Here is a 26,457-nt window from a genome sequence, read left to right on the forward strand (position 1 = left end):
ACACACACATAATGCACTGCATTTAATAAATGGCTATTTTTATCTGTCAAATAATCTGCTTCAGGGTTTCCAAATCCTAACAATTTTTTATCTCCCTACTTCATTTTTAGCCAATCCATTTTTTGAACCTGAGCCACCAGGGATGGTCCCAGGGGTGTGTGTTCAGGATCTGGTGAAGGTCTTCGGAAACAGTTTCAAGCCAGCTGTGGATAGAATGAACATAACTTTTTATGAAGGGCAGATCACTGCTTTCTTGGGTCACAATGGAGCTGGAAAAACAACAACATTGTAAGAGTCTCAATGAGCTTTTAAACTGGTATGCTCATATAAAACAAATATAACCTGTTGTTAAGCAAATATGCTTCATGTGAAGTCTCCAATTTCCCAATTGCTAGGTGATTGTAAATAGTAAATAATTCTCATAAACACTCAGTTTCAATTTTAACTCAACAATGCAAATCACTTCTAGAACTATGTTCTTCAAATTCATGGTAACAGGTTGTAGGCTCTTACTAATACTTTTGCAAGGCATGAGAGCCAATCCCTTCATTAGATGTGAACTAGACAATCTTAAAACTATTTTTATTTTATTTTTTATTTTATTTTTTGTGTAGAACAATAAATTCTAGCACCCAAAGAGACTGGATATGGCACTTTTAGAGTGTCTTTTAGAGCCACTTCCATCATTGGACATATAGTAGGCATCTCTGACTCTGACTCATTTCCCTCTAGTTTTTTAGCATATTTATATTTAAAAAGGTCAAGTTGAGAGTGGGTTCCTACGCCAGAAGGTTAAGGCATATACTATAAAAGAAAACTATAAACTACAAAAGCCCATTTTGATCACTTGAGCAACATTCTCAAAAAAAAAAAAAAAAAGGTTTAACATATTTTTGCACACATTTGACATAAGTAATATTTAATGTTTTGTCCTAGGTCAATCATAACTGGGTTATACCCACCAACATCAGGAACGGTGTGGGTTCGTGGCAGAGATATTCAGACACATATGGATTCAATCCGTCAAAGTCTTGGAATGTGTCCACAGCACAACATCCTTTTTCGTCAGTACGTATTTACATTTGTCAACAGAAGACTAGATATAATGTTTTAAAAGTAATTTGTAAAAAAAAAAGTCTGTAAATTGATTGTAAAAAGCTTCATCGGTGTGGTTTTTGCTTCAGTCCTATACATATAGTTCGGCGGAATTTGTTGGTGCTTTATAAATAAGGAGAGAGCCAATAGGACCCCTTGCTCACGGTGCGTAGAGGGATATTGGTTATACCTCACTGATGATACCTTACAAGGTGGAAACGATCGTCTGGGGTTGCTATATCTCTTGTGCAGAGGGAACTGGCATTTCGGATCTGGCTGCCTGTATGGGTGGGACCAGTCTGATATGCTTCAGATATGTTCTCTCTGTAATGGCACAAGATGAACTTAAAACCAGCTTGAGATCTGAGCGGGGAGCCACAGAAGGGCAGGCTAATTCAGCTGTTGTCCCGTCTTACCTCTCTTGCTACTTGTTTTTCTCTCTTTAAGTTTAAAGGACAATCCAGACATGGACCCTTTGCTCACAGTGCCTAGAGGGATATTGGCTATACCTCACTGATAATACTTTACAAGGTAGAAACGATTGCCTGGGGTTGCTGTATCTCTCGTGCAGAGGGAAATTCGTCGCATTTTGGATCTGGACTGCCCGTACGGGTGGGACAAGTTTGATATGCTTCAGATATGTTCTCTCTGTAATGGCACAAGATGAGCTAAAACCAGCTTGAGATCTGAGCGGGGACCCACCGAAGGGCAGGCTAATTGAGCTGTTGTCAGTTCTCACCTCTCTTGCTACTTGTTTTTCTCTGCTTTATAAATAATAATATTATTATACACATTATTGTCCACCACGTCTCTTCCAGATTCCTTTCAGACTATGAAGGTTCTAAGAAGCACTCAGGGAATACTTTGAGTACTTATCAAATCCTCATATTAAGTATTTTTCTGGAGTATAAGAAATTAGCCAGTTCCTGCTGGGCCTCCAATGATTATGACCCATTTTTCCTATACAAAGTAACTTTCAGAGGATAAGCATGTAGTTTGTTAATGTCGGTTGGTTAGCTCCTTCTCTCTGTATTAGGTAAGTTTCAGTGGTTTGCCTCCACTGAAGAATTAATTCCTATATACCATGTATCTTTTATATGTTAGAAAAGTGGGCTGTACATGCTGGGCCTCCACTTAAAATACCCCTTGCCCCATACCTTGTACCTTTTAGGGATTAGAAAAGTGGGTACTGTTGTAGGAACAGGGTAGACTTTCATTCTTCCATAACACATACATTTCAGGTATCTGCTGGGCCTCCACTGAAGAAATCATTATTTTCATACCACTATGTAATATGGTCTCTGTTGCATTACACACGAAAGAAACCAGGGTAAACCAGGCTATTAGATGAGGGTTATTTACTAAAGTTTTAATTATGAATAATTCTAATTAAATTTAATGTTTTAGGCCAGAATACACCAGAATACTTGAAAACATAGCCTAAAATGTAAAAATCAGTTTGGATTCATTCCCAACAATTAACTCTTATGAGTAACCCTGTCAGTCTGTATCATGGTGTGAGACTGAGAGAAAGGAATGACATCTCCTGTATATTCTCACCATGAATAAATTGTAAGAAATTGCACAGTTTCTGACAGAAAGGCGGGGAGTTACCCTTTGGATCACTAGCATACAGATGTTGTAGGCTGCATCTTCACACTAATGCTCTACAGACTAAAATAGTGGAAGTCCATTGTGGTGTTTGTTGAGTACTACAGAAGTTAGGCCTCTAACTAGCATATGGATTTGTGCATGGGCTGGAGGCCTCAATGATTAACAGAGGGATATTTCCAGGTGGACTGCAAATTGTGGGCTACTCAGGCTGCCAGACTCTGCTAAGTAGCAGATGACGATGGGGTAAGATAAGATTGTATTCATGTCATTTGTAACACACGCCCATTATCACTGGTGATAGGGGATTCAAGAGTAACAGAGTTCGCATCTCATAGGCATACACTAATCTCTGTACTTTCATACTGTGCAGGAGAGAGATTGCAGTAATATGTAATGCCACACCTCAAAACTATAGCAGCATCAAGCTATCAAATATATATGTGTGTGTGTGTATATATATATATATATATATATATATCAGGGCCGGCGCCACCTGTAAGGCGACCTAGGCAGCCGCCTAGGGCGCAACTTACCAGGGGGCGCCGGATCCCTGTCCCCGCTGCGCCTCCTCATGCTGCGCCGCCTGAGCGCTTTAGCAAGCCCCAGGCGGCGCAGCACTGCTGCATGGAGGGCGGCCGGGTTTATGACCGGCAGGAGGGAAGCGCAGAGCGCTCCCTCCTGCCGGTCTCTCCATGTAGCGTGGCCGGGCGGCGCGGAACGCGGGACAGGAACCTTTGTTTCCTGTACCCGGCCGCCGGCGGAATGACAGGAAGTGCTCACTCAGTGAGCATTTCCTGTCATTCCGCCGGCGGCCGGGTACAGGAAACAAAGGTTCCTGTCTCGCGTTCCGCGCCGCCCGGCCACGCTACATGGGCAGGAGGGAAGGGTAAGGACCACTAAGGGAGGGGGGGGTTAAGGACCACTAAGGGAGAGGGGGGGGGGTTAAGGACCATTAAGGGGGGGGGGGGTTAAGGACCATTAAGGGGGGGGTTAAGGACCATTAAGGGGGGGGGTATAAGGACCACTAAGGGAGGGGGGGTTAAGGACCACTAAGGGAGAGGGGGGGGGTTTAAGGACCCCTAAGGGGGGGGGGTTAAGGACCACTAAGGGAGAGGAGGGGGGGGTATAAGGACCACTAAGGGAGAGGGGGGGGCGGTATAAGGACCACTAAAGGGGGGGTGGTGGTATAAGGACCACTAAGGGAGGGGGGGTATAAGGACCACTAAGGGAGGGGGGTATAAGGACCACTAAGGGAGGGGGGGGTATAAGGACCACTAAGGGAGGGGGGGGTATAAGGACCACTAAGGGAGGGGGGTATAAGGACCACTAAGGGAGGGGGGGTATAAGGACCACTAAGGGAGGGGGGGTATAAGGACCACTAAGGGGGGGGGGTATAAGGACCACTAAGGGAGGGGGGGTATAAGGACCACTAAGGGAGGGGGGGGTATAAGGACCACTAAGGGAGGGGGGGCTATAAGGACCACTAAGGGAGGGGGGGTATAAGGACCACTAAGGGAGGGGGGGTTATAAGGACCACTAAGGGGGGGGTATAAGGACCACTAAGGGAGGGGGGTATAAGGACCACTAAGTTAGGGAGGGGGGGATAATGACCACTATGGGAGGGAGGGGGGGGGATAAGGACCACTATGGGAGGGGGGGATAAGGACCACTATGGGAGGGAGGGGGGGGATAAGGACCACTATGGGAGGGAGGGGGGGGGGGATAAGGACCACTATGGGAGGGAGGGAGGGGGGGGTAAGGACCACTATGGGAATAGGGGGGTAAGGACCACTATGGGAGGTTGGGGGGGATAAGGACCACTAGGGGAGGGGGGATAAGGACCACTAGGGGAGGGGGGATAAGGACCACTAAGGGGGGGAAGGACCACCAAAGGGGGGTAAGGAGGGAGGACTACTAAGGAGAGGGGAGGAGGGTGATTACCACTAAGGGGGTGGGGGGAGTAGGGGAATGTCTACTAAGGGGTTTGGGAGAGGGAGGACCACTAAGGGGTTTGGGAGAGGGAGGACCACTAAGGGGGGAGGGGGGAGTGAGAAGACCACCAAGGGGGACTGCAGAGGGACAGGGGGCCAAGGGAGAGCACTAAGTGACAGAAGGGGAGAACACGGAGGGACAGAAGGGAAGGGGAAATCAATAATTGAGGGGAGAGCACTATGAATTTTTTTAAAAAAAAAAAAAGAAAGCTGTTCCCATCTCAGTCCCTATCCTACCCCACAAACCCTCTCTTTTACACTACACACATACACAATGCATCCCCCCCACACACACACAGAAACATACAATGCATTCCTACTCACACACAGACACACCCGAAACACACAATTCATCCCTTACGTTCTCTTACATAATTAATGCACCCCTTACAGACACACACTGCATTCAATTACATACACAGAAACAAACCTTGCACCCCTTACACACACACACACAGAAACATACAATGCATTCCTTACACGCAAACACACACTACATCCCCTATAAACACACTACATCCCTTACACAAATTGCACACATAAAACATCCCCAACTCATGGATGGGCCATGTAGGTGGATTTATGGGTGGGCATTGTAGGCGTATGCCCCCTGGGGGCCCAGACCTTGAGCTGTGTAAGGGGCCCTAAAAAATGGAGCTGCTTCCTGTTCGTTAATTGTTGTGAGCACTGTTAAAAACAGTCTCCAGAGAGCCTCTTCTACACCAGACCTGTGGAGCCAGACTGAGCCCATCATCAGCCTCTTGTCCTCATCTGGTGGTAAGTAGGAAATCCAATATATTATTAGTGGCACTAATCTCTAATTTACCTCACATTAAATGGATACTATAGTCACCAGAAGCACTACAGCATAATGTAGTGGTTCTGGTGTCTATAGCCTGTGCCTGTAGGCTTTTTAATGTAAACACACTGTCTTTTCAGATAAGACACTTTGTGAAGACTGGCTTTGGCCCATATGGCAGAGCATATGGGCGGGGCATTGTGATGTCACATGGTAGGCTGGACATATGGGGGGGCGGCAAAATTTTTTTTGCCTAGGGCGGCAAAAATCCTTGCACCGGCCCTGATATATATATATATATATATATGACCTTTTGTGCACAGTAGGGCAAGCTTCAGGACTAGTGCTACCTCTGAGAGTGATGTGCCAATGTTAAAATTGTTAAATTAATTCTTGCAACAACCATTACCTGATAAGCTGGTAGGAGAGACAATTAGTTCAGGAAAATTGCAGGGCAACGATCCATCTCTTAATCTTTTCAGCGTTGGACCATTCACAAAAGAAAATACTTAGAGGGAATGCTGAACAGAATGATCAGTTTGAGACCTTTTATTAAAAACATTTCTGAAACAATATGAGAATATGAACGCTGTATAAAATAAAGTATTCTGTCTCCCTTCTACGGCTACCAACCTTATTTTTAACTATTTCACAATAGGAGTCCACATCAGCACTAAAGCAGTTACGTGATCTGGAAATGTACAGTGTGTACAATGTGAATGGAAATACATTTCTAATATAAAATAGCATATGGTTTACACATTTTAGTATCCAGAGCATCTGTGCCAAGTATAACTGCAGATGTTAACTTAACGTTTTCACTGTCACCACTGCACGTAGCTACCCTGGGAACAAAATGATATCTAAATTGTGGGCTAAGATTAGGAAGCCTTAGGGTGTAGAGTTATGGCCTAAGGCTACGTAACCAAATGTTCGAACACGTAATTATTATGTGCCTTTTAAAGAAAGAAAAAAAAACCATAAAGGTGAATCATAGTGAATTGTAAACTTTAAACATGTTTATATTAACTCTTTTCATTCCTATTTCCTGAATAGTGCATGTCCTTATCACAGTGTGTCGCTCATTTGTGCAGTGTTTAATACATTACAGCAAACCAGATTCATGTCTAATAAAAATTAATATTAAAAAAATAAATGCTATTTTTTTTTTTTAAATTAGTATGCCAGCTAAAGTTTGATATAGCTCACATTTTCACAAATGTAACAAATTACAGCCTCTTTTCATTTCCAGGTGTAATTAGGTTTTAGCACTATATATGTAATTAGCTATTTATTTTTCAAATGCGTAGGGGACGATGTCTTGCCTGCTCCACCGGCTCTCCTGAATATCTATGCATTTTTCATGCTGACGATTACGGTGAAAATGTTCCCCCGTAGTGTGTCGTCCTTAATGGTGATGCAAGGATTTCATTATTTAAATCAGGAATGTCACTTATCAGGGTTTTTAAATATTTAACAGATATGTATTTCTGAGATGTGAAAAATAATTAAATGTAGAAATCGACACCTTTTTATCCTGCAATGAGGAGTCTTAATCTTAGCTCCCTATTAATCAATATTCTAAAGTTCTGTCCTCTACACCCGGCACCCAGCAATAAGAAAGCATATGGAGAAGAGGAGCAATAAAACGAAAGCAGAGCATCTCATAAAAAAGAAAACACAAGTTAAAGGTGATTTTAAAATGTTTTATGCAGTCCTGTGACGTCCAGAGGAATGAGATTTCCCCTTTAGGTAGTAATTCCAAAGGAACCATTGCAATTATTGAGTGGGTGTCCAGCATGCAAATTCTACATTACGCAGAGCAGAGATTTTCATGTACTGCCGATCAGTATGTAAAAGGTGAGCAACCTCTAGCGTTTCAGCCTATAGGACCATACCAGGACGTCATTGAGACAGGGTGCTTGCAGATTCCAGATATAGTGGCAGGCCCCCTTCTGGTCCTTTCTGGACATGCTGCCACAGCCTGTAGATCACTCCGTGAAATATAGCTTGACAGGGCTGCAGCCTGCCAGATTCACCAGGATCCAGGGGAGACAACTGGAGTGTGTGTGGATGTTTGCGTGTGTGTCAGTATCTGGATCTGTGCATGTGTGTCAGTGTCTGGAACTGGACATGTTGTAACCACCTTTACTGGAGGCTGACGCCACATGGCCCTAGAATATTTTGGCTCATTTCAGCATTTTGTTTTCTTCAACAGTGGTTTCTGTTACCAGACAAACGTAATTTATGGAAAGTAATTTACAAAGTGTCTGTCGATTAGAGAGATTGTATTGGTATATTGTCTGAATCCTGTGCATCAGTATGTAGTGAGTCCCCCATAGAATAATTATGGATTTGCTTCTGAAGGTACAGGGTTAGAAAACCAAAACATTTTACAGTTGTCTAAAATATATTGTGTGCATCTCTGTGTAACAGTGTTTATGTGTGTGATTCACAAAGTATGTCTATATGTGAATACGCTCCTTTTTCCAAACCTCAGCATCAATATTTCACTATAAGCACACAACTGGATTTACACATAAACGCCAAATCATTCAAATGCCAACATTACACACAAACCCCTAAACTCAAACACTTAACACTGCAAAAAACTTCCCCTGCATTCCAACACTACACACAAACACACCACTGAATTTGTGAAAGATAGATTACACAAACATACAACGGCATTCAAACACCTATTCTATATCATATTTATATAATATTTTACCAAGAAGGATACATTGGTATTTCTCTTGTTTTCAAGTATGTCCTGGGTAATTCTACAAATAAATACACCCCCACATGCAAACATCAGCATTATACATAAATACACATACATTCACACACATTCTTCATTCAAAAGCACACCTATATTCACACAAAGGCAAGGATGGGCAAGTTGTAAATCCATGGCTGGCAAAGCATTGTGGGAGTTGTACCGCAAGGGGGGGCCAAAATTCTTCTTTACACCAAGACCCTCTCTACATTAGTTCCTACCACAAGTTTAAACATACGGGATGGGGGAGACTAAATTGGAGGAACCTATTACATTGTTTTCATTCAAATACCTAGAAGATTGCAGAATTATAAAGAGTTAAACCATCTTTAAAATATTATAATTTTTTGTTCCTGAAGCATAAGTAACAAACGAGGCTCGTATGAAAATAGATCTACGTGGAGCATATAATAAGATTATTGCACATCTGGGATAGATGACTCTCTGGACATGCTGTAACCACCTTTACTGTAGGGTGATGCCACATAGCCCTAGAATATTTGGCTCACTTCAGCATATTTTTTGTCTCTACAACTGTAGTTTCTGTTACCAGACGTGCGTATTAAGGGACAGTGATAAAGTAATTTACAAAATGGCTGTCAACTTGAGAGGTTTTATTGGTAAATTATCTGAATCTTATGCATCAGTATGAAGTGAGGCACCATAGAATAATATTGGGTTTGTTTCTGATGTTACTGGGATACAAAAAACAAAAAGTGTTACAGTTATCTAAAACATATTTATAAAACCAAAAAAGTACCTCAGAACTAAAGAATTACTCTAAACTAACATCTTAAACTTACCCCTTGGACCTTGATCCAACATGAAATATCTTGCTTGTTCAGCTTTGTCAGATAGCACTGCATTTATTAACTTAAAAGATCATTCAATTTTGGAATAAGATAAGTTATGTCAGTATTAACCTTCAATGATCATTACGGGGTTAATAAAATATCTGCTATTTTGCCCTAAACATTTTTTCATTACATTCTGATACCGTCTTTCCCCCATAAATAAGACAGGGTCTTATAATTATATGTTCCCCGAAAAACGCACTAGGGCTTATTTTTGGGGATGGCACTATTTTGGGGAAAAACGTGGACTAGAAAGCAGATCTATGTTCGGGGGAATTCCCCCAAACATAGACCAGTTCACTATGGCATGGAATCCTGCAAATCTATATTCGGGGAAACTTTCCCGAACATAGATTAGCTTACTTGATAATAGAATACCGCAAATCTATGTTCAGGGAAACTTCCCCAAACGTAGATTAGTTTACTCGCGAATTAAATCTTGCGTATCTATGCTCAGGGAAACTTCTTTTAGATATCTGTTATAATTTTTTTATTTTGTTAGTTGGAAATTGCATTTTTTTTCTTTTAGATATCTGTTATAATTTTTTTATTTTGTTAGTTGGAAATTGCATTTTTTTTGTAAATTGTGTTAAAGGAGAAATTGATCTATACGTCTTGACTCATTTTCTAAATCATCGAGCAAGCATAAGATGACTGTTTATCTTTTTTGGGGTTGAGGGAGTAGAGGTGCCTCAGAATTCTGAGCTCAGAGGCACCTAAGATATTAATTCAGACCTTTAATGCATCACATGGTTTATTTTTACATCTCTCTCCGCAGTCTGACAGTGGCAGAGCACATTCTGTTTTACGCTCAGTTGAAAGGCAAGTCCATTAAACAGGCAGAAAGAGAAATGGAAGTGATGTTGGAAGATGTTGGAATTCCCCAAAAAAGAAATGAAGAGGCTCAAAACCTCTCGGGTATGAATTGGATTCACATATGTTTAATGTTAATAGAGTACAAACTCAACCTAGCTACATGATAATAACCAGCAAGCATTAAAATGAGTTTCTAGCAATAAATGGATGGAGAATCTTGGCATAGATCTACTTATGAACAGTTTATATATTATCTCATAGACTTTCCTAGGTGTGTTCTCAAAGGTTGCATAGTGAAAGATTACAGACCTCGACGTATAGTGCATAGATTGGATATTCGCTAATTTCTCTGTCAATCTCAGAATTTCAAATTTAGGCATTGTGCTAAAAAACAAAGTATACTCTCTCTTGCTCTCTGTTCGATTTTATTTTTTATTCAACTATGTCTTGGGGTACCAGTGTTATCATCATTTAACTCAATGGACTGTCATGTAAATGTAAAACAGGGGTCCTTATCTCGAAGTCAGAACTCAACACTGGTTCCCAAAGAATGTTCATTGGTTGGAAAAAAATGCAAATTATTTATCTGGCAACAGATAGTTTTTATTGGAAGGGTATTACCTTCTACAATGTAATGTAAAAACCTCTAACACAAATAATAGTCTTATTAGGTGTTATATAAAATTTATTTTATTATGTATAATACAATTGAAAATGGGCCACCAAGCTACGCTTATATCATGTACATTATTTGAAACCAGATTCCTTTTTCAAACATGTCCCATTTTACAAACAACCATTTGCTGTTATAATGACATATTGGAATCATATTATGTGAGTATTAATATTATAACTGACCTCCAATATGCAATCTCTGTTGCCCAGAAATGGTCATCTATTTGGTCTCACTGGTATTTTACCATTAGCCTTACAAATGTAGAACAATTTTGTCTGTCAGTCTGTCTTTCTGTATCTACCACTCAAATAAGAGAACTAAACTTTTTGTATGTTTGGTCAAATGTATATCAGATTCTCAATGTTTTGATAACAATTATAATTCATTATAATTCATAAATCTAATTAATGAAATTCAATTGAATTACACCAAATTCTGGTTAATGCACCAGATATCTATGTCTTTGCCAATGTCATGTTTAATTTTGCTCTGACACGCTCTCAATAGCATTTGGCAATTACAATTGCCTGACATTATAAGTATCATGGAAAATGTAATTCAGAGCTATTTAGAATGTCTGAGTCCCTCATATGGGCTTGATGGATAAAATATGTAGAATGGCAAGTAAAAAAATTCATATTTTCTAAAGCCAGTTAGAATCTCATTCCGTCGTTGCAACTCCCCAGTGATCAAGCCAAAGCATTGTATGACCTCAGTGAATTCTCACGCTTGATACCTTCTTCATACTAAGGTGGAATGCAGAGGAAATTGTCTGTGGCGATGGCATTCGTTGGTGAATCGAAAGTCGTGGTCTTGGATGAACCAACCTCGGGTGTAGACCCGTACTCCAGGAGATCTATTTGGGATCTACTGCTCAAATACCGAACTGGTATGTCTAACATATACTATTATATGTAAGGAATGTTTGGAATCTGAACATATGCTTTATAAAACAACACTTCAATAGATACTTAGTGTGGCTTAGTTTTTGTGTATTATTATTGAAATAATGTGGTTAAGGCACCAAGCAGATGTTGTATGGAACTGCATGGATTAGATTGTCATAACTTTGTGAATTGTTATTGATCTTTGAAGGGTTATATAACAGTATCCTCCCAATGACATGTGGACACTTCCTAACTTTAATTTATTTTTATTTTTTTTGTAGTTCTCAAAGAGCCACTCCTTCTCATTTTGCTCTAGTGCTGGGGTTCACCCTGCAGAGAAACTCATTATTTTTACAGGATATCTCTACTGAGAGACTGTAAATCTATCTCAATCCTCACACTTCCACACTATGAAAGCAAACTTTAAGCCTCAAATTTCATAGCTTAATTCTATAACATAAGTTGAAATAACCCTCATCACTTAACAATATTGTCATCAGGTGGTTTATTGTGCCATCAAAATTAAAAAAGGGCAACATAATGTTTCAACACTTAATGTGCCTTTCTCATGGCTTGAGAAAGACATATTACTTTTTTTTTATTTAGAACCAGGAGCTACACAGCAACGTTTCGACCCCTTAGGGCCTTTGTCAAGATTATTTCGATTGATGTTATAGAAGTGGGTTCTGTGGAACAGGAACCTTGCCCTTCTAGACAAGAACCAACATAAGAGATAATTTGGCGTGCCATATATCATTATTCTTTTTTTTTTTTTTAATTCTTTATTTTTGTTGTGCAGGGGTGAACAAACAGTTATGTCATGCCACAACAGCAGTTGACACAAGCAACTTAATACATGCTTTACATTTGATATGGTTTTAAAGTGTAGTGTGAAACGAGGGAAAACATTGCACAGTTATATGGTATGTAGTTAGCAGAGTAACTTAGTGTCAGTAGCTGCTGTTTAGTAAGTTCTGAACTCAAAATAATAATAAATCCTTAGCTAAGTAGGCTGGTAGAGGAACTCATTACCGTATATCTATCTAAGTTTTGCCAAAGTCGATTATCGTCGTCATAGTGCCTGTGAAGCAAAATGTCAGGTCAACATTGATACTCTTTGTCTTATTTGCGTATTCTCGTTATCGTGCAGGCATTAATAACCAGATCATGCCGTCATGACATCAGCATCAGGCACATTATCTTCCTACAGAACTAACCATGGCAGGTAGAGGATCTGCATATTTTTATAGTAAGGAGTGGGGTAATCGCTAAGTCAGCATGTGTCAAGAAGAATAAGAATTAAATAAAACACGGTCAAAAACAAATAATAACACTACTTAATAACAGCTGAGACTGGAACAAACTTGTGATAACAGAGGGCATGTTCAGGGCTATTAGTGCTCCGTTCGCTTTCTGAAACATAACTCGTTAAGGTGTGCTTTACCGTCTGCCTCCTGCCAGGTAAGTCTTCCTGGGTGTCTATAAACAAAAGCCTATGTGTATGCCCTGCTGCAACTGCATGTACCCGTCATAGAGCGGTAAAACAACATTGGCATGACAGTGAAGTACCATGTCCATTTCGGTTGTAGCAACGGGAAAACAGATTGTGTAAGCTAAGAGAGTAGCAGTATAGGTCCAGGAGCAGTGTATGATTGTCTAGGAGAGGGATAATACGAGTGACTCGTGCAGGACAATTCTCATACCGGGCGGTTGTTAAAATTAGTAGTTGGGGGAGGAGGGTGTAAGCGAGCCATCTGCGCGCCTATAGTAGTTAGTTGCTGGGATTGTAATGATGGGCCCGTTAATGTGCTGGTTTTGTACCCTATTAGCAGAGTATATACTATGTGTCCTTATGTCGTGTGCAGTCTGGGTGTCTAGCTAGGCTAGCTGGCGCTGCTTAGGTACCTGGTCTAGGTGTGGAATCGATCACAGTATGGCATTGCTCGGGAGTATGCGGATTTAAGCATTAACCATAGTGGATATATGGTGTAATACAAGTGAAGCTGAGGTGGTTTCGGCAATATTGAACGGGGAGTGGATACATCACAGCATCCGATTCCCTTTTTGCGTTCATTATTCGGATCCTGGTGTGTGTACCCCTCTCGCCCGTTATCAAGATAGCGTGAATTACGCCTTCTAACAACTGGGATGTGTCTATCTATTGGTGGGGAGTCTTTGGGCCACCCTGTTAGCCAAGCAGCCCTGTTCAGCTCAAGCGCTGTGGTATAAACTGTAACCTGACGGCTTGTTAGGCCTGCGTATTAGCATATTGTGTAAGGCAGCAATGAACGGCCTAGGGTGTATCAGGGCCTGATAGGATGGACAATAGAGTGTAGGGAGGCAAGTGTGTCATTACCAATGTGTGATGCAGTATCTAATAATGTAGTTGTAAGGAGAAAATCAAGACATATAAACAAACTTTTGAGTCCCGGTAGAAATGTGCAGAAGCACCATGACCTGAATTGCGAAGGTGGATCGCTCATCGGCAATATAGTCCAGGGTGTGGGGGACCGATAGAGGGCCGTTCGGGCTGAAGTCCTCCATGACCGCATCAGGCACTAATCGCTTGCGGTACGGATATGTTGGCCTCGGTGTCAGAGTTTATGTCCCGCTCAAGAGGACCCCATAGGCTGGGGTGAGACTCCGGTGTGTCAAGCTGCGGCTACAGTGTGCTCCAGATTAGTTATCGTTAGGGAGCAGTTGAGAATCGTCCGAGGGATTGGAGCCCTTCGGTCGTCGAGTATGCTGTAATGCGGTTGGGCAAGTAACGACCACAGCTAGGGGCATTCTGTGCGGTCCTTGAGACAAATAACCAGGAAACAACAGTTGGGTAATAGTCCAGCGGCATGTTGAGCTGTTCCCCGGGATTAGCGAGGCCCTTCGGGCGGTTCATGGTTCGTAGGCGTCTGGCGTAGTATTTCTAGGCACAAAAGTGGAAATTCGCGTCGGGTCCCAGCTGTGAGTTGGGGAGGTACGGTCTTGGGATCTCTCTTGGGTGTGAGGGTCCTGCGGTAGGCCCATGGCCCGCAGGAGATTTGCTGCGTCCTGAGTGTCGTGGATCTGGTGCGTTTTTCCTCCTTGTTGTACGAGGAGTGTTTGGGAGGGTCGCCAGCGGTAAGGTATATTGTGTCGCTGGAGTAAGGATGTGAGGTGCCGGAGCGACCTGCGCCAAGCCAGGGTGCCCCCGGACAGGTCAGCTTAAAAGGTCAAGTGCATGTTCTCAAACAGCAGAGGGGTTTTGTCGCGGAGGGCAGCGAGGATCGCCGATTTGTCCCTCCCGTTCCTGAAGGTGAGTATGGTGTCCCTTGTAGCCGCGGCTGGGGCCCTGGGAGATTTGGGGGCCCGGAAAAAGTCTGTGGGTGTGATGGACTTAGCCTGGCTAGAGGGTAGTATGGCCGTCAGTATACGTTTTAGTGTCTGCGGCAACTCCGTCTCCGGCAACTCTTCTGGGATTCCTCTGACCTTCAAGTTATGTCTCCTTCTGGAGTCCTCTTGGGCAGCAAAGCGCCGTTCATGTAGTAGGTTCTGCCGTTGCAGATCCTGTACAGCCGTCTGTAGTGAGGACATGTGCTGTTGGTTGTCCTGGGAGAACCAGATAAATCTCAATGTATCCTTCCTGGTAAAATATTTTATTAATAAATAAACACTTCTTGCAGTTTAGTAAATTTTATTTTCCAGGCAGAACTATCATTCTCTCTACACATCACATGGATGAGGCTGACCTACTCGGGGATAGGATTGCAATTCTATCTCAAGGAAAGCTTTACTGCAGTGGATCTCCACTATTTCTGAAGAACTGTTTTGGAACTGGCTTCTACCTCACTCTGGTCCGTCGAATGAGGAATGTCAAAGAAGGCGGGAAGAAGGACTCTGTAAGTGTCCAAAAATCTCATCAAATTTAGATAATATAATAAGGGAAAATGCATGTCCACATATCTCACATGTCTTCACAGAGACTGCTTTTTCATTTTCATTGGATGTGTTCAATAATTGTGAGCCAACAAAACAACTTTAAAAAAGTAAGGCCAAAATATTAAAGTTAGATATGCAATTTTGGCAATACGGATGCTTGCTATAACTGCTTCTATAATGCTCAGCCAGACAAAGGCTGGTCATTTAACAAAGCGAGAAATCTAAAATGAGACATACCAGCAAATACTTGTAATTTGTAGCACACCGTTATGGGTTATAACTCCCATCACTCTTGTGCAGCTTAAATATCAACATGGTTGGCACTAAGGAAGCAATTGAGAAAAATTACACTCAAATGTAAGAAAAGGCTATCTATGGCTATCAATGAAAAGACTGTATAGAGTTTTTTTTTTTACATAACTTTAGCCTTATTCCCTGTAGGCCAACTTATAGGAGGTCAACCTCGACATTCTAGCTGTTGGTGGACTCCTGTATATCACACGTAGTCAGGAAGAGCTTTATTTGCCTTTTATAGAGAATGTTATAACTTGCTATCTCTCTAATGAAATAGATGTATTGGCGAGTCATGCAAAAAAGGCAGAAAACTGCTCCTGTTAAGTTCTGTAAAACTCTGTGTTGAAATATCCATGTTTATTTATACATTCCTTCCCACAGGCCTCCTGCAGATCAGACTGCTCTTGTCCTTGCCCAGGCTGTGCACCTAAATCAAAGGAGAATCCTCTGGAACAAGAATTGGATGGTAAGGCAAAACCACCTTTGATGTTGCACCAGTGACCCCTAGTGTTAGATTTTATGAATTGTCATTGAAAAGTTTAACCCCTTAAGGACAGACGACGGATATATTCCGTCATGATTCCCTTTTATTCCAGAAGTTGTGTCATTAAGGGGTTAAGGTCATTCCCTTTCTGCATTCCACTAACTTTCTCACAAGAACTGAAAACAGAGCTTTAGTGTGTAGAACATTATAAGGCTTGATTTTCTCATTGACGATACGATGGCTTCTCTAATACAAAACAGGAGTGTGCGGTGGATATCGTCACAATGTAGTACACATTTTTTTTCATTATTGTTTATTTTTTTTAAAACTGAAAGGGTTAATTTCCAAAACAGGGTATTTCTGTGACAACCACTTTTTAAGAAGATGTAGTCAATGTAGCAAGTTTAACTATTTTTCCAGTAGTGCGATGTAACAGTAAATGCCAACACTAAAAAAAAAAAAAAAAAGTCACACTGACTGATGGTTAATTAAGATACATGTCTTCATAATTAAGGCTGGTGAAATAGCTCAGTGGGTTAATGCATCAGCAGAATCTGTTCTGATCCCGGCTGGGTACTCAGCCCTTCATCCTTCCGAGGTAGATTAAATTGGGTGAATTGGGTGATAGTAATTGGGTAAATTGGGTGATAGTAACAACCTCTCGATGTTGGCTAAGGTCGTACTTGGAAACCAGAGTAATCTGAATGTACCTTTCCTGGTTAAATACTTTGTTATTATTGTTATAATGCTGGATCCTTTAATCCTCTTGTGGGGTGATTTTTCCTTCCCCACCATCAACTGGTATTCAGTGCTCTCAATTTCTATAAATCACGGAATGCAGGTGCAGTTGCCATATTGATGAATGTACTAAACATGTACTAGTACTAAACAAAGACCGCTTAAACCAGCCATGTTAAGCAACTGGTAGCTGTTGATAAAGTTTAAGACAGGAAACTCATCCAGCTTTTCTAGGACTGTGTAAACTTTTTCTTTGTTTTTTTTTTCTCTCATATGCAGTCAGTATATTTAGTATTTTTTTTAAATTACTGACTTGCCGCACATTTTTAACTTGTTTGTATATAACTATGGATAGATAAAGATACATTTTTACAGCAGCTCCTCTTATTGCCTTTCTCTTTTGAGTGCTGAGTTTTGGAACCATGTTTTTAATTATTTGCCTCAAGGGGTCATCCCATTTGTGGGCTTTAATTTCATGATGGTTTTCCTTTAAATTCCAAGTGATCTCTGCATCCCCAATTCCCAACTTCCTTGGGACCAGCATGAGGTAGGCACAGAGATCTGTCCTTTTCCATTGGCATTAATCTTTCTGTGCCACTGTCGATGTGTGCTTGCAGAACATAAGGGCCCACGATATGACATCTTGTTACTGCTAGAACCACACTTTACATGGAAACTAGAGAAAACAATATCTCTGATTTACCTTTTTATATCCTAGGGTAATGACTAACATTTGTCACTCTCTTAAGAGAATTATAGCCCACAATGACTGGCATGATGAATGATAGCTTTTCCATTGCTGTAAGATTAGACACCGCATGTGAATTGGTGCTGGGCCACTTGGAGTTTGGAGTGTAGTGTGTTCTGAACTGCAAGGTATTGTAATGGTTCATTTTGCTACAAAGAATGTGATTAAACCTATATTTGTTTTCAATCATCACCTTTTTCATTAATTTGATTTATCTAGTGATGGAGGGTAATTTGTCGGTGTGCATTATTCCACATTTGCAGGTGACATAAACGGATTAACAGAATTAATTCAACACCACGTTCCGGAGGCAAAACTCATTGAAAGCATTGGGCAGGAGCTGATCTATCTGCTGCCAGGCAAAGATTTCAAATACCGAGCTTATGCCAGCCTGTTTCGAGAGCTGGAAGAGACCATAAGCGACCTTGGGCTGAGCAGCTTTGGGATTTCTGACACTCCCCTGGAAGAGGTGACTCTCAGCATGCATTAATACTAAAATTTGGATTTAGATTATGATGTCAAAATACATTGACATATTTATTTGTTGAATGGTATATAATAAAAAAGACCATGGGAGTTATTCGTTAAACTGGGAATTGCTGAGAATTAAGGCTGTTTGGCATTTTGGGCTAAAATTTGCATTTCTTTTGTAATTTCTCCACAATTCCAGTTTAGTGTATTCAACTCCAAGCAAATAAACCTCAGAACTTGCAACCTTTCCACATTGATCTGTGCTCTGTGTTAGGCAGCTGATTGCTAGCACACCTGGGCAGTGTAGGTGTTTGTTTTGGTTTTAAAGTTACATAAAATTCCCTGAAATAATGGTATAAGTTTTACCATGTTGTAGTATGGTTGGGACCCCCTTTTTTGCCATGATGACAGGAGGCAGGCTTCAAAAGTTGCCATGTTTACCATTAAGTACTTAAGCGATGGTCTGAAAACCACTGGTCCTTTCCTGAACAAAATATCAAGTTTTTAAAACTGTATAGACTATTAAACACTATTTTACTTCCTTAGATTTTCCTGAAAGTCACTGCTGATTCGGTCACAGGAACAGAAACCCCAGGTATTGTGTTAATACTTTGAAAGTATTATTGTTCAGTCTCTGGACGCTCCAGATTTTCTTTTCGTGTTTATTATTTATTGAAATATTTCAAAATAAATTTAGAAAAAAAACAACCCAAGACAGACATCTATAAAATAAACATTGATTGACATCTGAAAAACATTTTCAACCCCTGTTAAGACAAACGGCTGCTGGTGGGGAATGCAGGCTGAAGTGCTTAGTTATCATCTTTATGTTACATTGACAACTTTCCAAGGAGGGTTTTTTTTGCCACTTGTTGCAGTAGGATATACATTGCTGGTGGTTCAATTAGGCGTTGTCAGCTTATAGGAGTTGGAATCCATAAGTAAGTTATATTCATAGGATCTAGTGCAGTAACCCAATTAATCTCCATGGTCTGCACCCTAGCCCATAAGTTCAAAAGGTTGTAAAACGTTGTCTAAGGTTGCAGACCTTTGGGCAGCCCTTAAGGACCAACAAACCAGGTTTTACCTATATCTTTATTAGAACGGACATGTTTAATCGTTCAATGCAGGACTGGTGGTAGAGTAGTTCTAATTCAAGTATCAGGTTTCCAGCTGCAGTAACTCTGATGTCAGTTTGTATCAGGGTGATGGCTTGCCTTGACACTGTAGAAGTCTACAGCCTACATTACACACAATGCCCTTTTCATAGCAAACAATGTTGATACATTGTAGATAAACTGGCATTAGTGTATTAATACGTGTTTCGTGACTGTATCCAAGAAATTTGAAATCCAAAATATTCTTCAGTTACTTTTAGTGTATTTTGTGGGCGAAAGACTATATTATTTTATCTGTTAGGTGTTTCTACTTTGACAGTCCAGTTAGTCAGCCATGGATTAGCCTGCCATCACCGGCTATGTTGCAATTACAGATCATAGGCGCACTCATTTAGGACAGAGATCTCCATGTAAACAGAATGAAACAGTTATCTGTGTCTAGAATCTAGACATGTGCAATTTGTTTCGCACTGAATCGAATTTCGGCCAAATTCACCAAGGCGAAAGTGTCCAAATTCCCAAATTCTTTACAAAATGAAACAAAGTAAAAATGGACAGATTCAGTAAATTTTTGTCCCCTAAAGATAGCAAAATAGGGACTTATTTACTAAGAAACAGCAAAATTAAGAAAAATCTGTTAGTTTTTTTTCTGTATTTGTGCTCTTTCAGCTGCTTGGTATATAACTCCTTAGTTTGGTACCAATATGTGGAATTGTCATATTTAAGGGTACCAAATTAACCCCTTAAGGACCAAACTTCTGGAATAAAAGGGAATCATGACGTGTCAGACATGTCATGTGTCCTTAAGGGGTTAAATCTTCTGTATCATCATGGAAAGTGTATTTCTATGCCGGAAAATGATTACATTATCCTATTTGTCACCAGCTCTAGTAAAACGCCCTTTCAGTTGTTCTTTATCACATTTGCACTTAAACACCCACGCCTATCTTCCTCAGTCATAACATGTATTGGACCTGAAACTGGGTTAAGCTAAGGACAATTGATGTGTAAACAATATTACACACTCAGCGGTTTCACGAGGAGCGCTGCCCCAACGTAGAGGACATTTTACAACTTTTGTAGTAGTAAGGCTTTTTTTGCTTGATTTTGTTATTTTGTGGGAATAACAGAAGAATGGATGTTACAACAGCGGAAATCCAGGACAAGTCTAGCGACGGAGAACAAGGCAATCGTTATCAATGTTGATCAAAAAGGTAACTCGGGCTGAATAAAGATGGGTAAACTCACTGAATTAATACAGTAGGTCTTTGCCAAAAGATTTCAAGTGATTCCAAGTGGTAAATGCCTTTTTTAAATTTAAATATAAATTTAAATGGTTAATATAAACTTTTGATGTTGTAACAAATATGGAATATAGGAAATATTTGAAGTGTCTCGCCCTTCTATTATACAAAAAAAAACAAAGATGTCCAGCACTCCTTGGTGTTTAATAAGATACCTTTTATGAACAATGCCTTTTAAAGCTATTTTGGTTTTGATATGCCCTGTCAGTCCATCTTAGATGACCAGACCAAGGATCATGGGATATGGTCAGAAGATTGCAGAGACCTCCAATATCGAACAATACTTATATTTAGAGTTACGTCATTCATTATATACAATGAAACCTCAATGATGCACCAATCATAATCCGTGGTGTATTCAGTTTTTTAGTTACAGGTGATTTAATATTTTAGATATTAATGTTGGTGTCCACTGACATAACTAGAAGGGTGTTTAGAAAGTATCACTGACTGAATTAGGACCCACACAGACACATCCCTCCGCACATGCGCATTGTTGCACTTCAGAAGGTATATTTCATTAAGGGCTTTAATTAAACCCTCAGCATTTGAGGTTTATAAAACTGGCTTTTCACCATTGTGGGATTTTTTCGCTAAGTCTAATTACCGGTAGCTCTCTTTAGTGATCACGTGAGGGTAAATGTGCTTTTTCTTCCAGAAAGTGACTTGCCCAGGATATCAACATAGAATAACAGTATTATGTTGTGTATAAAATGTCTAAATGTCTGTAGAAGATATATAGATATCAAGTTGGGTTATTTACTTTTTTTGTAATAACACAATTTCTTAACTAGAAGATACATAAGACCCATCAAACAGAATATTCTCTGGTTTACCCATCTTTATTAACTGCTATCAGGAAACTATCCCTATTGTAGTTAACTATTCAGCTTGCTTTTATATAGCCCACGCAGTAAAAATTAAAATATTCTAGTGCTATTGTACCACTAAAGGCATAACAAGTTATAGATTCACAGAAACAATTTGTCACCATAGCCCGGTTGTATGCTGTTGGTAAGAGCAGAGATAGAACCTTGGCCTGCTTTTGGTTGGATGTAGCTAGGTAGTTGCTCAATATATAAAGGATGTTATATCCAGCACATTTAGCTTGCTGCTTTGCATATTGCACCATATAAGATGCATTATATCACCCCATGCTAGATGCTGCGATTATCCATCCCCTGATGCTTAGCCAACCAAAGTTTTTGCATTTTGCCAAATTTTATTAAGTCCTGTATTAAGGATTGCTGTATAGAATGTATAACGGGTGAATAAAACATGTAGATATATAAACACTTGCAATACAGGTTTGAGTCTAGAACAGTGTTTCACAATTGGTGTTCCGAGGAACCCTAGGGTTCCGCAAGAACAAAATTGGGATTCCGCAGTGATTTGCCCGTTGGGTGGCCCAAGCATTTAGTTAAACAGGAATGGGATGCTTGGAGGAAGTGACAGCACTTCCTCCCAGACAGAGTGCACCGGCTGGAGGGAGAGGGAGCGCAGCGGGGAGTGAGTAGCAGCTGCCGACCTGGCACACCATCCTCAGCCAGCAGCCTACAGCACTGAAGGAAGAAAAAAGGTAAGTTCACAGCAAATGTAAACATATGTGTATGTGTATGTGTGTGTGTGTGTGTGTGTGTATGTGTATCTGCCAATGTGTGTGAATCTGTATGTGTATGTGCCAGTTTGTGTCAATGAGTGTGTCAGTGTGTCAAGGTGTGTGTATATGTGTGTCAGTGTGTGCATCTGTGTGCCAGTGCGTATGTATCTGTTTGTCAGATACATACACACACACAGATACACACACTGGCATTTACAAACACAGATACACTCACTGACACACAGATACACACACTGGCACATACAAACACAGATACACAAACCTTGACACACAGACACACACCAGCACATACAAAAAAAAGGTTTATACAACGGCGCAAAATTGTTTTGATTGATTCTGTTGGAATCTTTAGGGTGGATTGAAAACCAACATTTGCCAAGATGTCATGAGATTAAAATGGGTCCTTTCTAAGACACGTGTTTTAAAAACATGGAAACAAACAAGTAAACAAAATACACTCACATTTTTTTTAAAAAAATCTGGATTTTCTGCAAATTCCCAGGCTGTTTAGGATTACTTAAAAGTCTACTCAGTCTTACAAAATGACTTATTTTCTATAGAACTGCTGAGCTTATATAATGAACTGTTTTATGAGCATTGAGAAGATTTTTGTTAGTTGTACTTCAATTTGCAACTTCTAAATCTAATGCATGAAGCTGTTTTAGTGTAAGACCAGTTAATGGTTTGTATTGGGTTATACCTGCGTTACTTTGAAAGACATTGAACCAAACTGCACTGAGTATGTTGTATCCTTTTTTTTTAACAGCTATGAGACTGTGCTTCTCATCATGGGGAAATCTAGCAATATATATACTATTTTCTGTCTGGCATATTTCTCTAAAATGCAAAGTCGGTTATTATTCTCATTTCACATAATGTGGTTTGATCCTTTTATGATATTTTCATGATATGTAGGGAGCCGCAGAAGCTCCTACAGCTTCACAGAAAAACAGTGAAAAGTATGTAATAAATGTTTATAAACTTACTATGAACTTGATCAGACTTCATTGTTGGGCTCATCACTCAGCTAGGGGAATTTCTTCAACCTCACTCCCACTCTCTCTTACCTACCCATTCAGTTTCAGACCAGCCCACTAATGACAGAAGCAGGGCATGATTCATGAGAGAAAAACCCAACACCTGAACCTGCAACAGGAGAGAAAAACCCAACAACGGAGCCTGCTCTGCATGATCACACTGATCATACTCCCTCTCTTCTCCCCTTGTCAGATATTGAAGAGATCTTCCAACTGCACATGTGTTACTCTGTCAGGCATGCCCAATGCACCTTTGCAGCATTCCTAGGGATAGGACACTGGTTAGACCGGTGCTCCCCTGGAGGGAGTGTGGAAAACATAAGAAAGAAGAAGCAGGTAAATATGGAAAATAAAAATCATATTTACCTGCTTTTTCAGCCTGCAGAGTGAGAAAACGATCTCATTCAGTTTCAAAGTGATGCATATCACTTTAATCGACCACTACAGGCACCCAGGCCCAGACCCCAGGCACCCAGACCACTTCATTGAAGCTCTAATCCTACAATGTAAAACATTGCCATTTTGTAGATACAGAAATGTTTTCATTGGAAGACTAAACACACTATGGGGAGCTTCCACTGATATAGCAGGGTCAGACTCAGTTCTTCAATCAATGCTTCTCAAAGAGAAATGAGATTGAAGGAGTGTGGTGCACGCCATGCATGTACTTCTCATTCACAATGCTTCTCTATGTGAAGCATTGGGTTGGACGAGAAGACAAAAGATATCTGCATGCTTGCTGATGAAAAAGCAAGAGCAGATGGCTGCAATGATGATATCTTGGCACTGGAAACAAGGCAGGTAAAATATATTAAGCTTGTAATTTTCAACAGAAAAGGGGGTGTTTAAATGTTCCACTTGTGCATTTACAGGAATACGCACAGTTGGCCAGGCTCTGTGAACAGAGCTTGGGCAGTTTTCCACTGCAAACACTAATAGCTGTCACAATACAATTCTAGAGCCAGAAGGAAAGAAAGTTCAAACCTGCCCACCAGAAGCTGCCCAACATGATGGCAACACTAAGCAATGTCCAGTACCCAGTGCAGCAGACGGCAGGGGATCCCGACAAATCAAAGGCAATGATCTAATGCACCAACAGTTCAAGGCACTCATGATTAAACGCTTCCACCATGCTACTCGCAGTCAAAAGGACTTTCTTGCCCAGGTAATCTCTTCATGGGAATGTTTGTTAGACAATGCTGGGGAGAACATGAATGAAACATGACATTAGTCACAGTTTAGCCTTTGTGATAACCAGCCCTTTCCTGTTAACTATTTCCAGAAGTAGACTCTTACTTTACGTCACATTTGCAGTCCATGTTGCACCTTTTTGTAGAACTTTGTATAGAGGAAGTGGCAATTTCTGCATAATGCTAACCAGGATGTTAGTGTTTAACAGCACAGCAAAGCTTCTAAAAACTTTTAAATTATCTAGTAAAATTCTGGAGAGATTTCCTTGATGACTGCCTACTTTTGCTTTTTGTAACTACATCTCACTCAGAATACTAAGATGTAGATTTGATTGTTTATATGCCCTCATGTTCTCAAACCATATTCTGCTATGTCACCTGTTCTACCTGTAGATTGTGCTTCCTGCAAGTTTTGTGTTGTTGGCGCTAGTGTTCACTCTGATCGTCCCACCATTTGGAGAATATCCCAGCCTAACCCTTCATCCATGGATCTATGGGCAACAGTATATCTTCTTCAGGTCAGACAAAGTAGTAGATTAGCAAATGACATCCTCTTTAAACACTCCCTTTGTAAAAACTACACACTAGAACTAAACTGTATTTAATAACAGAGAGGTAATACATCTGAGATGGTTTGTTATGAGGTCTTGTTTTCCAAAAAAGTGAAACATTCAAAATGGCTATATTAAACTGTTTGCCTATATTTTGTAAGGACAGGAAATAAATCTACCATTGTGTTGTCATGCTGGATATTTTCAGCAGACTATATATGGGCAAATTGTGCTACCTATTGAGGTACCGAGATTATACTACAAAGGACTTTGTGTAGTAAATGTATTTTGGTGCCACCCTTTCGTGGACTACAATATGATGCTTGTTGGCTAAAGGGCACAAGACTATAACCGTTTTCCTCGAAAATTAGACCGAGTCTTATACAAATTTTCCCCCCTGAAAAACTTACTATTGCTTATTTTCAGGGGATGTCTTATTTTGGGGACAAATGGTAGCAAGCATGTGCTAGAAAGCAGGTCTACTTTCGGGGAACTCACCCAAACATAGACCAGTTCGCTAGGGCATGGAATCCGGCAAATCTATGTTCGGAAAAACTTTCCCGAACATAGATTGGCTTATTCGCAAATGGAATCTCATGAATCTATGTTCCGGGAAACTTCCCAGAACATAGATTAGTTTACTCGTGAATGGAATTCTGCAAATCTATGTTCGAGGTAAATTCCCCAAGACACAGATTATCGAACTAGCAACTAGGGCTTATTTTCGGGGTAGGCCTTATATTATGAGCATCCCCCAAAAATAAGCTTGGGCTTATTTTCCGAGGATGTCTTATTTTTGGGGAAACAGTGTAGTGGCAAAAAAGGAAAACTATGGACTAGAAATACAAAATCGTATTTCTAGCACTATAGATCCTTATAGTGTCCTCCACGCTTGTGCCCCCCGCCACCTCACTGCAGAAAGGATTAAAAACCCTTAATCCACTTACCTGAAAACAATGCCGATGTCCCTTGATGCTGGGTCAGGCTCCGCCTCTGCTCCTCCTCCCACAATGTCAGCAGACATCGTAGATCTAAGGCGCATGCATGGCGAGCGCCGCTATCGCATTATGACAACCCCATAGAAAAGAAAAAGCATTGAATCAATGCTATGGGGTTTTAGCTGATGCTGGATGTCCTCATGCATAGTGTGAGGATATCCAGTGTCAGTTATGCAACCAAAAGTTGCCTGATGACCCAGGAGCACCTCTAGTGGCTGTCTGGTTGAATTGGAATATTTTCACTACTACTAACATTTACTCATATCATGGATTTCTAATCATATGCTATCAGTGAGGCCTTAAAAGCTACTTACCACCTCAAGTCTGGAGGATCCACGGCACACACATGAGGGGAGAATTTCTATTCACCACTAGTCAATAGATAGTTGCAAGTGGAATTTTTTAGTCCTCCTCATATTATCCCCTTGCTTTTTTAATCTGTGCATGACTGCTAGTGAGAGCTATAGATGCTTCTAAAAG

The 26,457-nt window shown here is 40.5% G+C and overlaps 1 protein-coding gene across 3 annotated transcripts in view; it reads left to right on the plus strand.

Annotated features, from left to right (window-relative positions):
• ABCA4 (ATP binding cassette subfamily A member 4) overlaps window positions 1-26,457 on the plus strand; it is a 181,307-nt gene that overhangs the window by 111,110 nt on the left and 43,740 nt on the right. For 2 of the 3 annotated variants that reach the window (XM_063428353.1, XM_063428352.1), the window contains 11 exons: window positions 111-288; window positions 937-1,068; window positions 9,911-10,050; window positions 11,376-11,513; window positions 15,190-15,383; window positions 16,099-16,183; window positions 17,951-18,156; window positions 18,705-18,753; window positions 20,407-20,490; window positions 24,198-24,403; window positions 24,822-24,946. In XM_063428353.1, the coding sequence (XP_063284423.1) occupies window positions 111-288; window positions 937-1,068; window positions 9,911-10,050; window positions 11,376-11,513; window positions 15,190-15,383; window positions 16,099-16,183; window positions 17,951-18,156; window positions 18,705-18,753; window positions 20,407-20,490; window positions 24,198-24,403; window positions 24,822-24,946 (1,537 nt within the window). The remainder of the gene's footprint in view (window positions 1-110; window positions 289-936; window positions 1,069-9,910; window positions 10,051-11,375; window positions 11,514-15,189; window positions 15,384-16,098; window positions 16,184-17,950; window positions 18,157-18,704; window positions 18,754-20,406; window positions 20,491-24,197; window positions 24,404-24,821; window positions 24,947-26,457) is intronic. The other variant, XM_063428354.1, reaches the window with a different exon arrangement.

This window comes from Pelobates fuscus, chromosome 7 (assembly GCF_036172605.1).
Source record: "Pelobates fuscus isolate aPelFus1 chromosome 7, aPelFus1.pri, whole genome shotgun sequence".
Classification (NCBI taxonomy): domain Eukaryota; kingdom Metazoa; phylum Chordata; class Amphibia; order Anura; family Pelobatidae; genus Pelobates; species Pelobates fuscus.